The 14,591-nt window shown below is 34.6% G+C and overlaps 1 protein-coding gene and 1 pseudogene across 2 annotated transcripts; both read left to right on the top strand.

Moving 5' to 3' along the window:
- The first annotated feature begins 1,250 nt into the window (after positions 1-1,250).
- On the top strand, positions 1,251-4,925 carry LOC146926981 (putative disease resistance protein RGA1). Its single transcript, XM_085700414.1, has 3 exons — positions 1,251-4,471; positions 4,553-4,634; positions 4,737-4,925. Exon 1 carries the CDS (start codon positions 1,375-1,377, stop codon positions 4,468-4,470), a length of 3,096 nt encoding a protein of 1,031 aa, XP_085556540.1. The 5' UTR covers positions 1,251-1,374; the 3' UTR covers position 4,471; positions 4,553-4,634; positions 4,737-4,925.
- A 2,928-nt stretch (positions 4,926-7,853) lies between these two features.
- On the top strand, positions 7,854-11,418 carry LOC146926980 (putative disease resistance protein RGA1; annotated as a pseudogene). Its single transcript, XR_015005563.1, has 2 exons — positions 7,854-11,019; positions 11,175-11,418. The product of XR_015005563.1 is annotated as a putative disease resistance protein RGA1 (transcript).
- Positions 11,419-14,591: the final 3,173 nt, after the last annotated feature.

Genomic DNA, 14,591 nt, shown 5'->3' with positions numbered 1-14,591 from the left:
GAATTTGAACAAACGAGAAAAATCAACAAAAATACAGAGCAATTCGCAGAATATGAAGAAGAAACATGAAGACATTGTGTGAATCAAGCAACAGTTTGTGAATAAGTGATCGAAGAAATGCGATCAATGATGAATGCACAAGTGAAAATGGTTAAGTGATGTAAGAGAGTTTCTTTAGTATTTTTATTTTAGCATAATTTTAGTAATTTTCTGTTTTTGTGTTAGTTTGTTATTTCTGGCCCATTAGCGTTTTGTTATTTCCCTATTTAAGTTTAACAGTTGTAGCCTGAGAGCCATAGCTTTTTCATTAAATAATATTTAAGAATTTTCTCAATTTATGGTGGATTCCATAACCTAGTCGCTCGGATGTCGCTCGGAAACTTGTTTTCAACCGTGGGAGATCAACCAGATACGAGGGCAGATTTTGACGGTTTAGCTGCGACGATCAAAGCTCTGTCAGATCAGATGGTGGCTCATATGGTGGAGTTAACCACAACAACGGCGTTGACAACTAAGATTGACGACATCACCATCAATAGAAACAATCAAAACAGGAGATGTGGATAAATTAGGGTTCCACGTGGTGGAGTGTGATATAATTCTTACGCCGTTGCAAGAGGAGATTGACTGGGACTACCCAAGCGTTTCTGATGTCTGTGGAACCCTATTTTCACAAGTTTCTCAATTGCAAACTTGTTCTTTTCAATCTAGTTTAGCGCCAGCTAGCCTGAGGGAGAAGGTGATTAAATAGTTCGTGGTAAGAGGTTTGGAATGCTTGGTTGCTTGACATTGAATTGGAACGAAATTAAAATTATGGATATTTACCTTGCCTAGAGTGGATAGCATCAACCTTTTCTGAATCACTCAAAGACATAGATCTTGCTGAGTTACATAATCTTAAAAATTGTGTAGTAAAGAAGAAATTTCAAGGGGTTGTTGTGTAATCAGTTTAAGAGTCTTGAAAACTTAAGGATTTATGATTGTTATTTTCTAATTTCAATGGTTTAAAAAAAATGAACTGATTGCTAGGTCTCACATCTTTTGTTAGTTCACCTTTGTATTGAATTTGTGACTCATAGTATTATTTTTAATAGTATCTATCCATTATTGCTCCTTGAATCATTGCTATTGCTTTTGCTAGTGCTAGCTAGTGCGTTGTTTCTTTTGTCTATCAATTATTGCTCCTTTAATTATTGCTATCGTTATTATTTAACATAAATAAAATAAAAAATACACAAAGTATGATTGATTTCAAATATCACTTTTGTTTCAAAAAAAATCAGACGCTTTGTAAACTATCCCATATTTCTTTAACTCTTATAACGACACTCTCACAAATTGTACTGTGTGAATTCAAATTGTACTGAGAGAAAAATGGCTGAAGGACTTCTGTTTAACATGATTGAGAAGCTGATCGGGAAGCTGGGCTCTACGGTTGTTGAAGGCTGGAACATGAGAGATGATCTTCAAAAGCTGGTGGAGAATATGACTGAGATCAAGGCTGTGGTTTTGGATGCAGAGGAGCAGCAGGGCACCAACAACCATCAAGTTCAATTCTGGCTGGAAAAGCTCAAAGATGCTCTTGATGATGCCGATGACTTGCTCGATGACTTCAACACTGAAGACTTGAGGCGACAAGTGATGACCAGTAACAAGAAGGCTAAAAGGTTTCACATCTTCTTCTCATCGTCCAACCAGCTTCTCTTTTCTTACAAAATGGTTCAGAAAATTAAGGAACTTAGTAAGAGAATTAAGGACCTTAATGTTGGTCAGAGAAAATTTTATTTCACAAATCGCACTCTTGAGCAACGAGTTTTGAAAAAAAGAGAAACTCACTCTTTTATTCGCGAGGAAGAAGTTATTGGAAGAGATGAGGAGAAGAAAGAGTTGATAGAGTTGTTGTTTAACACCAGCATCAATGTGAAAGAGAATGTTTCAGTTATTTCTATAATTGGAATTGGAGGACTTGGAAAGACTGCGCTTGCTCAACTTGTATACGGTGACAGAGTAGTGCAACAACATTTTGAGTTGAAAAAATGGGTTTGTGTTTCTGATGATTTTGATGTAAAAGGTATTGCTTCAAAGATCATAGAATCAAAAACTAATGTGGAGATGGATAAAGTGCAATTGGAACTCCGTGAAAAAGTTGAAGGAAGAAGATATTTGCTTGTCTTGGATGACAATTGGAATGAGGATCGTGATCTTTGGCTTCAATTGATGACTTTGCTTAAAGGCGGAGCAAAAGGAAGTAAGATAATTATCACCACGAGAAGTGAGAAGGTTGCCAAGGCAAGTGGTACATCTTCTATCTTCAATTTAAAGGGTCTAGATGAAAAACAATCTTGGAGATTATTTAGTCAATTAGCTTTTGAAAATGACAGAGAACTAGAGAACGAGGAATTGGTGTCAATTGGCAAGGAAATTGTGAAAAAGTGTTCAGGGGTTCCTCTCGCCATCAGAAGCATTGGAAACTTAATGTATTCAATGCAGAAGGAGGATTGGTCAACATTTAAGAGCAAAGATCTTATGAAAATTGATGAACAAGGTGATAAGAAAAATTTTCAGCTTATCAAACTAAGTTATGATCATCTACCATTTCATTTGAAAAAGTGCTTTGCTTTTTGTTCATTGTTTCCAAAAGACTATTTCATTAGCAAAACAAGATTGATTCGGCTTTGGATTGCACAAGGGTTTGTTCAGTCATCAGATGAAAGTACAAGTTTAGAAGATATTGGTGATAAGTACTTCATGGATTTAGTTCATAAATTTTTGTTTCAAATGCATAATGGCAATGTATATTTCCAAATGCATTATGGCAGTGTACATTTCCAAATGCATTATGGCAGTGTATATTTCCAAATGCATGATATTGTGCATGATCTGGCAAGTTTTATTTCAAGAAATGATTATCTTTTAGTTAATAAAAAGGGGCAGCATATTGACAAACAACCTCGTCATCTCTCTTTTGGCTTTGACTTGGATTCTTCCTGCCAAGTTCCAACTTCTCTTCTCAATGCTTACAAATTAAGGACATTTCTATTACCATTAAAGTGGAGTAATCCAATGAATTATTATGATGGTGGTTCAATAGAATTGTCTGCTTGTAATTCAATCCTGTCAAGTTCTAGACGATTTCGTGTAATGGATCTTACCAAGACAAAGTCAAGGATGATACCATCTAGTATTGGAAAGATGAAACATCTAAGGTATCTTGACCTTTCTCGTTGTACAATGGTTGAGCAGCTCCCAAGGTCTATAACTGAATTAGTTAACCTGGAGACTCTTTTACTTAATCATTGTCATAACTTGAGAGAGTTGCCCAAGGATCTTTGGAAGTTGGTAAGTCTTAGACATCTTGAGTTGAATCATTGCTATGACTTAACTTCTATGCCACGTGGAATAGGAAAGATGACTAATCTTCAAACACTGACAAAATTTGTCTTAGATACGGCTTCTAAAGACAGTGCTAAAACTAGTGAGCTAGGAGGATTACATAATTTGAGGGGACAACTCGAGATAAATGGCTTGGAACATTTGAGACATTGTCCAACAGAAGCTAAGCATATGAATTTAATAGGGAAGTCACATCTTGATCGGTTATCATTAAAATGGAATGAACAGACTGTTGGTGATGGCAATGAGTTTGAAAAGGATGATATAATTCTACATGACATTCTGCACTCCAATATCAAGGCCTTAGATATAAGTGGATTTGGTGGTGTGACATTGTCTAGTTCGGCCAATTTATTTACAAATTTGGTTGAATTGCAATTATCCAAATGCACAAGATTGCAATATTTCAAACTCTCACTGTTGCATGTCACACACCTCCGCATGTCTCAGTTTCCTCGCCTAGAGTTCATAGTCAATGATAGCTCATCATCATTTTGTGTGTCACTCACAGATATAGAACTTATTCGGTTAACAAATCTTAAAGGATGGTGTAACTGTAGCGAAGAAGAAATCTCAAGGGGTTGTTGTCATCAGTTTGAGAGTCTTGAAAGGTTATGTATTGAAGTTTGTAGTAATCTAGTATCAATTCCACAACACAAACATGTCAGGAGAGTAACTCTTATGATGGTCACAGAGAAGATATTACAACAAGCAGTCAAACATTCCAAAGTAGAGTATCTTGGTATACATTCCATACTCAATTTGAAATCTCTCAGTGGAATCTTTCAACATCTAAGTGCACTGTCTGAATTGCATATCACCAATTGCGAGGAGTTTGATCCATGCAAGGATGAAGATGGTTGTTACAGCATGAAATGGAAAGAGCTAGCGAACCTCAAAGTGTTAAAGTTCTATGGAATCCCAAAAATGAAATATTTGCCTGATGGGCTTCAACACATCACCACTTTACAGACTCTAAGAATCACAAAATGTGAGAATCTTAGATCTATACCTGAATGGGTAAAATCACTGCAAGTATTTGACATCAAAGATTGCCTGAAGGTGGAAGATCAATAAGGTAAATAATATGTTTTGAAGTACTATCATATCAAGACTTGATTTTTAGCTTTTGACACTTGTTTTGTCATGTCTTTCTTAGGCTGTTGAGATGTCCTTTTAATCAAGAATGATAGAAGGATGATAACTACTCAAGTCAAAGCCCCTACACAAGCATAATAAGTGTAAGTTCTCTTAAATTTCTCCTATTTGTTTCATAATTATAAAGAATTTTATGTTGTTGTTTATCATCCATAATAATCTACTATGTTCTTTTTTGTTGGCAGATTGAAACTTATGCTGATTGCAAGTCTCATTTCAAGCGTGTTTCTCAGGAACCAGAAAGTGTCTTTACATTTTACTTTGCTTATAGTTTGTTAAAATAGTTTAGTATTTTTAAGATGATTATTTGTGATATTGTATTGTTCTGAAACTGCTTATAGTAAATGTAATAAAGTCTTCTTTCTTTTGTCCGACATTTACAATTATAAAACTTCTTTGTCCACAAGTTATAGCTCAACCGACAAATATGCTGAAATTGTAATTAGGGTTCAAACCCTAGACATCCACTTGTGTGTATGCGTTTCCAATGACTATTGTCATTTCGTTTATAAAAAAAGAAAGTTAATTTTATTTTTCCTTTCCAAAGGACTAAATTTAGTTCCAGAGTTTGTGTAAGAGACAAAAAAATGAGATGTCACGAACCAAACAATCAGACTCAAGTGGTTAATAATCTCCACCAAAGCATGAATTGTTTAGGAGAACCTGAGTTTTATTTTTGGATGAAATAATTTTTTGCCAGACTTTAGGTATATCATTCCTTCAATAATGCATTCCATTTGATTATATCAGTTCCCTTTATAATTCATTTTGGGTTTTTTGTTTCAGATATTTTTTTTTTCAAGTTTATTTAATTCTGTAAGTGGTGTAGAAGCAATACAGAAAATACTGAAAAAATCATGCAGACTAAGATCCCTTGCTAATGATTTGTCCTAACTTCTGTTTTTTCTTCCCTCCAATCACACCAACTTCTGTTTGATTCCCTGTTCACATTCGAGCCTCCATTCGTTTTGTTCTCATGTGACAAATTACTGTGGGCGATTATGCATGTTCCACACTTCTCTTGAACACATCGGTTCTTCATCGTGTCTAATCTCATCAACTGCCCCACAATCTCCAAACCAAATCCAATTCTGTAAGTATGGAAGTATTGGATGGCCTGAATTGATGAAATGCTTAGCAACTACTTGAATTGATAAGGTTCTGTTTGGTTTTTGATTTCAATTTTTGCTGTCACTCTTCTAATACCTAAACAAATGAATGACAGTTCCTTCCAGACATATGAAGGGCAGTTAAACCATTTCCATCAAAGTTGGGAAGTTGATCAAGTTTCTAAAACTCCTCAAATTTGGTTGGAACTTCCTGCAAGGCAGCCTCCATTAACCAGCTCTTTTTGCATAACTAAATCCTTCTACAATCATTTGTCCAAACTATCAACTTTCTCTCTCATTTGTGCAAATAATTTCTGATATTGTTGGAACCCTGCATCTTAACATTCATGTCTTTAATGTATCTCCAATCCTTCCATTTGAGTCCAACCTTGTCAAGTATGAGCAACTGGTGGTTCAAACAAAATTGTTGGACTCTAGAACTAAAAACATATTTTTCTTGATTTATTACTAATTGAATCTGTGTATTGGTCAGATTTTTATAACAAAACTAACAAAGAGGGTTTCCCCCTAACAAGGAGTCTTCTCCTTCCACTAAGTTGACGAAACCCAGATGATAAAGTGTACAGCTTATGCAGCAACTACTAGATCATCTCTTCATTGTCCTCGTGAGCTTAGCTCAGTTGGTTGGACAATGCATAAAAATATGCAAGGTCCGGGGTTCAATCCCCGGCCACTACCAAAAAAAAAAGATCATCTCTTCATTTTAGTTACCTATATTATAAACAATGAATATAAGAAAAAACTCTACAGAAGTAGTACTTTCAGTAAACCCCAGCACTCTATATTATAAAAAACAGAACTTGTATTTTCTTTTGAACTCTAAAAGGAAAAGAAGAACTCGGAAACCTGAAAACCTCAGTGCTTACATTTTTGTTGCTCTTGCAATGTGACTTCTATGTTGTGTTGCCCAAGGTACACACTCAGAACCTATCTCCATCTGGCTGTAATCAAAACAATGTAACAAAGCGATTAAGGGCTTATTGGATATATTTTTTTTCTTCTTAAACATAATTTTTCTTGATGTTTTGTATGATAAAAAACTAGTACTACTCACATCATATGCAACAAGGGATCTGCAGTCATTAGTGTTGTGAGCATTGTACTTGTCGAACCACACTCGCTGTCTTTGAGTGAAACTGCCGATCTGTCAAGCTTGATTGACCATGGATATTGGTAGTTCTGAGAAGCACCACCAACTTTGAAGATGACCTCTGCATTCTCACTGCCCTAGGAACATTTCTTCCCTTGACTGAAAATCTTCGCCGACACAGTTCCCACTCAAATGAATCTGGCCTTTGTTTTGGTGCACTTTGTGATCTAACTTTATCCCTTGATGATTCTGTATTAGCCATGTAACTTGGATACAAAGGGTAGTCATAGGACATTTGTTCTGCATAAGATGGCCTAGGGAAAGCAAAAGGGTGATTTGATTCATCTGTTTTTGATATAGCAGAATAGCATTGTGGAAAATCTATTTTTAGATTGTTCATAATATTGTCTATTTACACTTCTGCTTTTGCTTGTAGAGTTTCCTTTGTCCATTTCCTATATGCACAAAACCGCATTTCATTTCATGACTAGAACTACTTCATTTTGTTCCTCATTTGGATAGACTAAACAATTTTATAATGTAACATGTTTTACTTTTGATTTTACAAGAACTTCACACAAAAGAAGCAATTTTCTAGGCACTAATCAAGTTTTAAGAAGAATTTTTTATTTTTTATTGAAGAAGCTAAATTAGCTCATCCAAATTGGCAACGAGGAGAATTGAATCTGAGACTTTGAGGAGGAGCACACTCCAAGGTCCGAAGCCAATACCACTAGACCTTCGCTTAGAAAAGTTCAAGATGGTCTGCATAAATAATCATGTACATTAGTATCCATGCTTTGGTATGATACTAATAGCGGCTTGCAAGGAAACCTTATCCAATGTATTTATTTTTTTCTTTTGAAAGGAGAAGACACCCTTAAAAAAAATGTTCTGATTGCTAAGCATTATTTGAAAAGTCAAATCCTTTGTTAGTGCATGGTCGTTGTGAATTTGTGACCCACAATATGTTATCCAGTTTAAGAATACGTATGGTTCTCATTAAAAAAAAAATTGCCAAAATAATTATTCTGGTTTGATGACATCTTTATAAACTAAATCATATATCTTATAAGGACACTATCCCCTCTAAATACTTGTACCGTGTAAATTCAGTCCCTCATACCCTTATCCACTTGTGAGAAAAATGGCTGAAGGTCTTTTGTTCAACATGATTGAGAAGCTGATCGGGAAGCTGGGCTCCACGGTTGTTGAAGGCTGGAACATGAGAGAAGATCTTGACAAGCTGGTGGATAATATGTCTGAGATCAAGGCTGTGGTTCTGGATGCAGAGGAGCAGCACGGAACCAACAACCATCAAGTTCAACTATGGCTGGAAAAGCTCAAAGATGCTCTTGATGATGCCGATGACTTGCTCGATGACTTTAACACCGAAGACTTGAGGCGACAGGTGATGACCAATCAAAAGTTGACTAAAAAGGTTCGCATCTTCTTCTCATCATCCAACCAGCTTCTCTTTTCTTACAAAATGGTTCAGAAAATTAGGGAACTTAGTAAGAGAATTGAGGCCCTTAATGTTGATAAAAGAATTTTTAATTTTACAAATCACACTCCTGAGCACCGAGTTTTGAAACGAAGAGAAACTCACTCCTTTATTCGTGCGGAAGAAGTTATTGGAAGAGATGAGGAGAAGAATAAGTTGATAAAGTTGTTGTTTAACACTGGCAACAATGTGAAAGAGAATGTTTCAGTTATTTCTATAATTGGAATTGGTGGACTTGGAAAGACCGCGCTTGCTCAACTTGTATACGGTGACAAAGAAGTGCAACAACATTTTGAGTTGAAAAAATGGATATGTGTTTCTGATGATTTTGATGTAAAAGTTATTGTTGCAAAGATCATAGAATCTCAAACTAATGTTGAGATAGATAAAATGCTATCGGAACTCCGTGAAAATGTTGAAGGTAGAAGATATTTGCTTGTGTTGGATGACAATTGGAATGAGGATCGTGATCTTTGGCTTCAATTGATGACATTGCTGAAAGACGGAGCAAAAGGAAGTAAAATAATTATCACCGCAAGAAGTGAGAAGGTTGCCAAGGCAAGTGGTACATCTTCTATCTTCAATTTAAAGGGTCTCGATGAAAAACAATCTTGGAGATTATTTAGTCAATTAGCTTTTGAGAATGACAGAGAACAGGAGAATGAGGAATTGGTGTCAATTGGCAAGGAAATTGCGAAAAAATGTTCAGGGATTCCTCTCGCCATTAGAAGCATTGGAAGCTTAATGTATTCCATGAAGAAGGAGGATTGGTCAACATTCAAGAACAAAGATCTTATGAAAATTGATGAACAAGGAGATAATAAAAATTTTCAGCTTATCAAACTAAGTTATGATCATCTACCACTTCATTTGAAAAAGTGCTTTGCTTTTTGTTCATTGTTTCCAAAAGACTATTTAATTAAGAAAACAATAGTGATTCGACTTTGGATTGCACAAGGGTTTGTTCAGTCATCAGATGAAAGTACAAGTTTAGAAGATATTGGTGATAAGTACTTCATGGATTTAGTTCATAAATCTTTCTTTCAAAATATCAGCCAAAATCAATTTCTCTCTGTTGATAGTGTACATTTCCAAATGCATGATATTGCGCATGATCTGGCAAGTGTTATTTCAAGAAATGACTATCTTTTAGTTAATGAAAAGGGGCAGCATATTGACAAACAAACCCGTCATGTCTCTTTTGGCTTTAAATTGGAAACTTCCTGTCAAGTTCCAACTTCTCTTCTCAATGCTTACAAATTAAGGACATTTCTATTACCACAACATTGGGATTTAGTACCTGATTATGATGGCGGTTCAATGGAATTTTCTGCTTGTAATTCCATTCTGTCAAGTTCTAGGCGATTTCGTGTGATGGATCTTACCAAGACACAGTCAACGAAGATTCCATCTAGTATTGGAAGGATGAAACATCTAAGGTATCTTGACCTTTCTCATTGTTATAAGGTTAAAGAGCTCCCAAGGTCTATAACTGAATTATTTAACTTGGAGACTCTTTTACTCAATTGTTGTTATGGCTTGAGAAAGTTGCCCAAAGATCTTTGGAAGTTGGTAAGTCTTCGACATCTTGAGTTGGATCATTGTATTAACTTAACTTCTATGCCGCATGGGATAGAAAAGATGACTAATCTTCAAACATTGACACACTTTGTGTTAGATACAACTTCTAAGGATAGTGCTAAAACTAGTGAACTAGGAGGATTACATAACTTGAGAGGACGACTGGTGATAAATGGCTTGGAGCATTTGCGGCATTGTCCAACAGAAGGCAAGAGTATGAATTTAATAGGGAAGTCACATCTTCGTCAATTGACATTGAATTGGTATGTACACACTTTTGGTGATGCCAGTGAGTTGGAAAAAGATGATATAATTCTACATGACATGGATTTGGTGGTGTGACATTGTCTAATTCGGCAAATTTATTAGCAAATTTGGTTGAATTGAACTTATCCAATTGCAGAAGATTGCAATATTTCAAACTCTCACTGTTGCATGTCAAACGCCTTTACATGTCTGATTTGCCTTGCCTAGAGTACATAGTCAATGATAACAATAGTGATAACTCATCATCATCTTGTGCGTCACTTACACATATATTTTTTTCTGGGTTAACTAATCTTAAAGGATGGTGTAACTGTAGCGAAGAAGAAATCTCAAGGGGTTGTTGTCATCAGTTCGAGAGTCTTGAAATCTTATCGATTGTTAACTGTTATAATCTAGTTTCAATTCCAAAACACACATATATCAGGAAAGTAATGCTTGAAAATGTCACATAGAAGATATTACAGCAAGCAGTCAATCATTCCAAAGTAGAGTATCTTGAGATAGGTTTCATACTCAATTTTAAATCTCTCTGTGGAGTCTTTCAACATCTAAGTACACTGTCTGAATTGTGTATCGAAAATTGCGATGAGTTTGATCCATGCAACGATGAAGATGGTTGTTACAGCATGAAATGGAAAGAACTAGCGAACCTCAAAGTGTTAGAGTTCTATGGAATCCCCAAAATGAAATATTTGCCTGAAGGGCTTCAAGACATTAGCACTCTGCAGACTCTAAGAATCATAGGCTGTGTCAATCTTACATATATACCTGAATGGGCAACATCACTGCAAGTATTAGATATCAAACATTGCCCGAATGTGACGTCTCGGCATGTAGGGGTGGAAGATCAATAGGGTCTCGGTTGTGGACAAAGTTAGCCTTGGTCGTCAACTAAGGTAAGGTTGAAACTATCCATTTCTATTAATCTAAATTAATGACGTTTACCTTCTTAAATAATTTTAAAATGTTATCTTCAATCTGAATTAATAGGTTTATATTTGATGGCTATTTCATTCCTATTCTTAATTATATGTTATTTTTTTGCCATAAGAGGAGTAATATTGGAAGCTTGCTGCAGAAGGAATGGAAAGACAACATGTATCATCAGCAATTGGTGTGACCAAATAGTATTGTTTGCATTGTCCACTGCAGAGTTACTCTTTTAGAAGGTGATAATGTTGATAAATAGTTACACTGAAAACATTTTTAAATTTTTATTGTATATCTTGTATTAATTCACTGTTTTGAGGTATGCTTTTAATTTTGTAACCATTTTGTAGACATTTCTTTAGAAATTTTAGTGGTAACCAATTTTTGGAGTATGCATGCTAATGCTAAAGGTGTGGTTAGTGATAAAAGCACACAAATGGATACAATGGTTAGAGAGACTACAACTAACACTTTACATGGACCAACAATTATCAGCTACGTACATAGCTATTGTGTTTTCTTGCTACTATATGTGTGTTTATTTTTCTAGATCTTGGTCTAGGCGGGTTGAAACTTGAAACGTGAAGTTACAAGACTTTGTGTGTGTTGTTAGTGCAATTCACTTTTACACTTTCACACACTTGATTCACTTCATTGTTTGTTATCAAGAAAGAAGAATAACATAAAAGAGAAAAAAAATATTGAGAGAGAGAGAGAGAGAGAGAGAGAGAGAGAGAGAGAGATGAAAGTGTATATTATATATTATGGAGTATTCAATTATCACCTAGTTCTGATTTCACATTCACATTAGTTATTTATACATCACATAATAGAGTTATTTTGCTCAACAATCAAAACTAACTAACCAACCGTCAACTCCATCCGTTTTAAAATGAGTGTCGTTGAAGGGTACATCTAATGGGTTAAATATATTTTTGTTCCATATAAATATGTTAACTTTTCGTCTTAGTCCCTCTAAAATTTTCCTTCAACTTTCAATCCCTATTTTTAATCCCTATTTTTATGTCAACTTTTGTATTTTTTTAATAAAATTGCGCAAAAATGTGTACAATATTGTAAAAATCTCTCCAAAAAAGAATTAGAATTTTTTAAGAAAACATAAATTAAATATGAATTTTTTACCACCAAAAATATAAAAATTCATATCAAAGAGTTTAGTGAAATCAATACCTTCCTTATCCATCCGGCTGAAGTTTCAAAATCCGACAAAAGGCTCTATTTGTTTGGCTACTCTCTAAGTGGACGAGTAAAGGATTGACTCAACTCACTTTCAAGTGGCTCCATCGCTACTTAGGACCAATGGAAGATAGCCTTTAGATGAAAATTTAGGAATACCAATTCTTTAATGTTTTAATTACCTCTGAGAGAGACCCCACTCTAACAACCTTAAGTAGGCATACAGTTCTTGTAGGATTGACGACCCTAGACCCGTAGAGCGCATATTACCTTATTGTGATCAACAGATGCAACTTGACAGTTGGAGTACGTAACAATATCACGAACGCATCACTTAAATAGAATCATTATCTCATAACTGATAATTAATTGTCTTTGATCCAACAAGGAAGTAGAGGGGATTCGAAGAATCCTAATCACCTCTAAGTTCTGCAATCAAAAACATTTAGTTTTCTGCAATCAAACTCAACTACTTTGCGCAATCAAATCAAACCTGCAAACTTCTCTCAATTTACTCGCTTTTATTTAATTTATTTGTTTTTTTATTTTCTGTTTTAGTAAGTTTAACTAGTTGTCTAATTGAAACCACAATCCATATATAAACGATATTATTTAGTACTTTATTACTTAAAAACAGTTTAATGCACTTATCAAATTTGGTCATCACGTACATAACCATGAATAATGATACCTTATTTAGGAAAGATAACTAGGTTCCTTGTGTAGGTAATCATGCCAATTATGTGCAACACCATATTTATCCTCATTTGAATTTTCATGTTAGTCATTACTCTCAACAAGGTACTTGGAACTGGTTTATTCTAAAGAATCTTCTTCCTAATGGTATTTGTGATAGGATTGCTAGAATTTGAAACTGTCCACTCCTAAGTTTGCTGATTTCCCTTTGATGGAATCTATCCTCTGGCGGTTCCTTCACTTTGAAGTTTGAAGTCAGCTTATACTTTCTTGCATCAAAAGAATTTGGTTGTTTTCAATTCTAATCTTTTGTTTATCAAGGTATGTGTTACACGCCTCATACAATGGCCCAATTCAGCAGTTCCATTAACCCGTCACACCGTCCAACCGGTCTCTGACCGACTCCCACAATCTACGAGCTTGTTTATAAGTGTCGCATTACTGCCACGCTTAGGTACGATCACATTTTACACACTTTTTCACATTTCTCCTCATTCTCAATCACATACTAACTTGAACGTCTGAGCAGTTACCTGTTTAACAAATTTCTTCCCCACTATCATCAACATGAGCGTCGAGATTGCGTCATCCTAATTCTATTCCCAGACAGATTAGTATGGAATTGGACTAGCCCAGCAAGGGTTAAATGTTTCCTTCGAAAGAATACTCATGGCACATTGATCACTGACGAACAAAGGCGCAAGGGTGTGACTAGTGATAATATTTTCCCAATGTGTAATGGTACCTATGAAACTATCATGCACGCATTACGTGATTGTGAAGTTGTTAATGAAGTGTAGTTGTTCTTCATCATTTGTGAAATGACAGAAACACGCTTGTTTTTTCAAGGATATCTAATATTGAGCACAATATTACATATCAAATCACAAAGTAAAGTCCAAAGACTAACTCGTCAAATTAGACAAAACCATGTAGAAAACAAATTAACCTCTCTCATTAGTTTATAAAGTTTTTTTTATAGATAAATGGAATGACAATAAACATTTGAAAACACAAACAAATGAAGGATCTTGGATTCAAATCTAGATCACGACATCCAACCTATCAATTTTAGAATTTGTCAGTTGATTTATGATTTGTTGAAGAGTATATTAATTTTATGTACCCTGAATAAATATGATTTATCTTTAAACTAAAATATCTAAATGAGTGTGCATTGGATGTCAATAATATTAAACATTAATAATGTCTTTTTGAGAGGAAATATTAATAATGATATTAATTGTTACTTAAATGGTATATATTTTGTGAAGATTTTTTTTTAATGAACTATTTTGCAAAGAAAGATTAAATAAATAGTTAATAATATATAAATTAAAAATAATAAGTTTATTTTTTGAAGGCTAAAAAAAATAATAATTTTTTTGTGGTGTCCGGGGTTCAAACCCCAGACCTTGCATATATTATGCACTGATCTTACCAACGAGCTAAGCCACGGGACAAAAAAAATAAAAAATAATAATAAGTTATGGTATAAGCAAATCTGTTTTCGCATATATAAGCAAATACAAGCAATAACTGGTGTAACTCAACTATTTAACAAATTTTGTATATCTTTCAAAACAACAAATTTTTGTATATGTAAGAGGAAAACATTTAATAGAATTTGTCTCTATAAACATTC

The sequence above is a fragment of the Medicago sativa genome, chromosome 4 (genome assembly GCF_051527215.1).
Source record: "Medicago sativa cultivar Bolivia chromosome 4, Bolivia_mono, whole genome shotgun sequence".
NCBI classification, from domain to species: domain Eukaryota; kingdom Viridiplantae; phylum Streptophyta; class Magnoliopsida; order Fabales; family Fabaceae; genus Medicago; species Medicago sativa.
The sequence above is the reverse complement of the archived record's forward strand: the minus strand, read 5'-3'. Positions and strand labels throughout refer to the sequence as shown.

Bases quoted from the DNA above. Each gene is read 5' to 3' on its own strand.
- LOC146926981 (XM_085700414.1), top strand. From the start codon at position 1,375: ATGGCTGAAGGACTTCTGTTTAACATGATTGAGAAGCTGATCGGGAAG.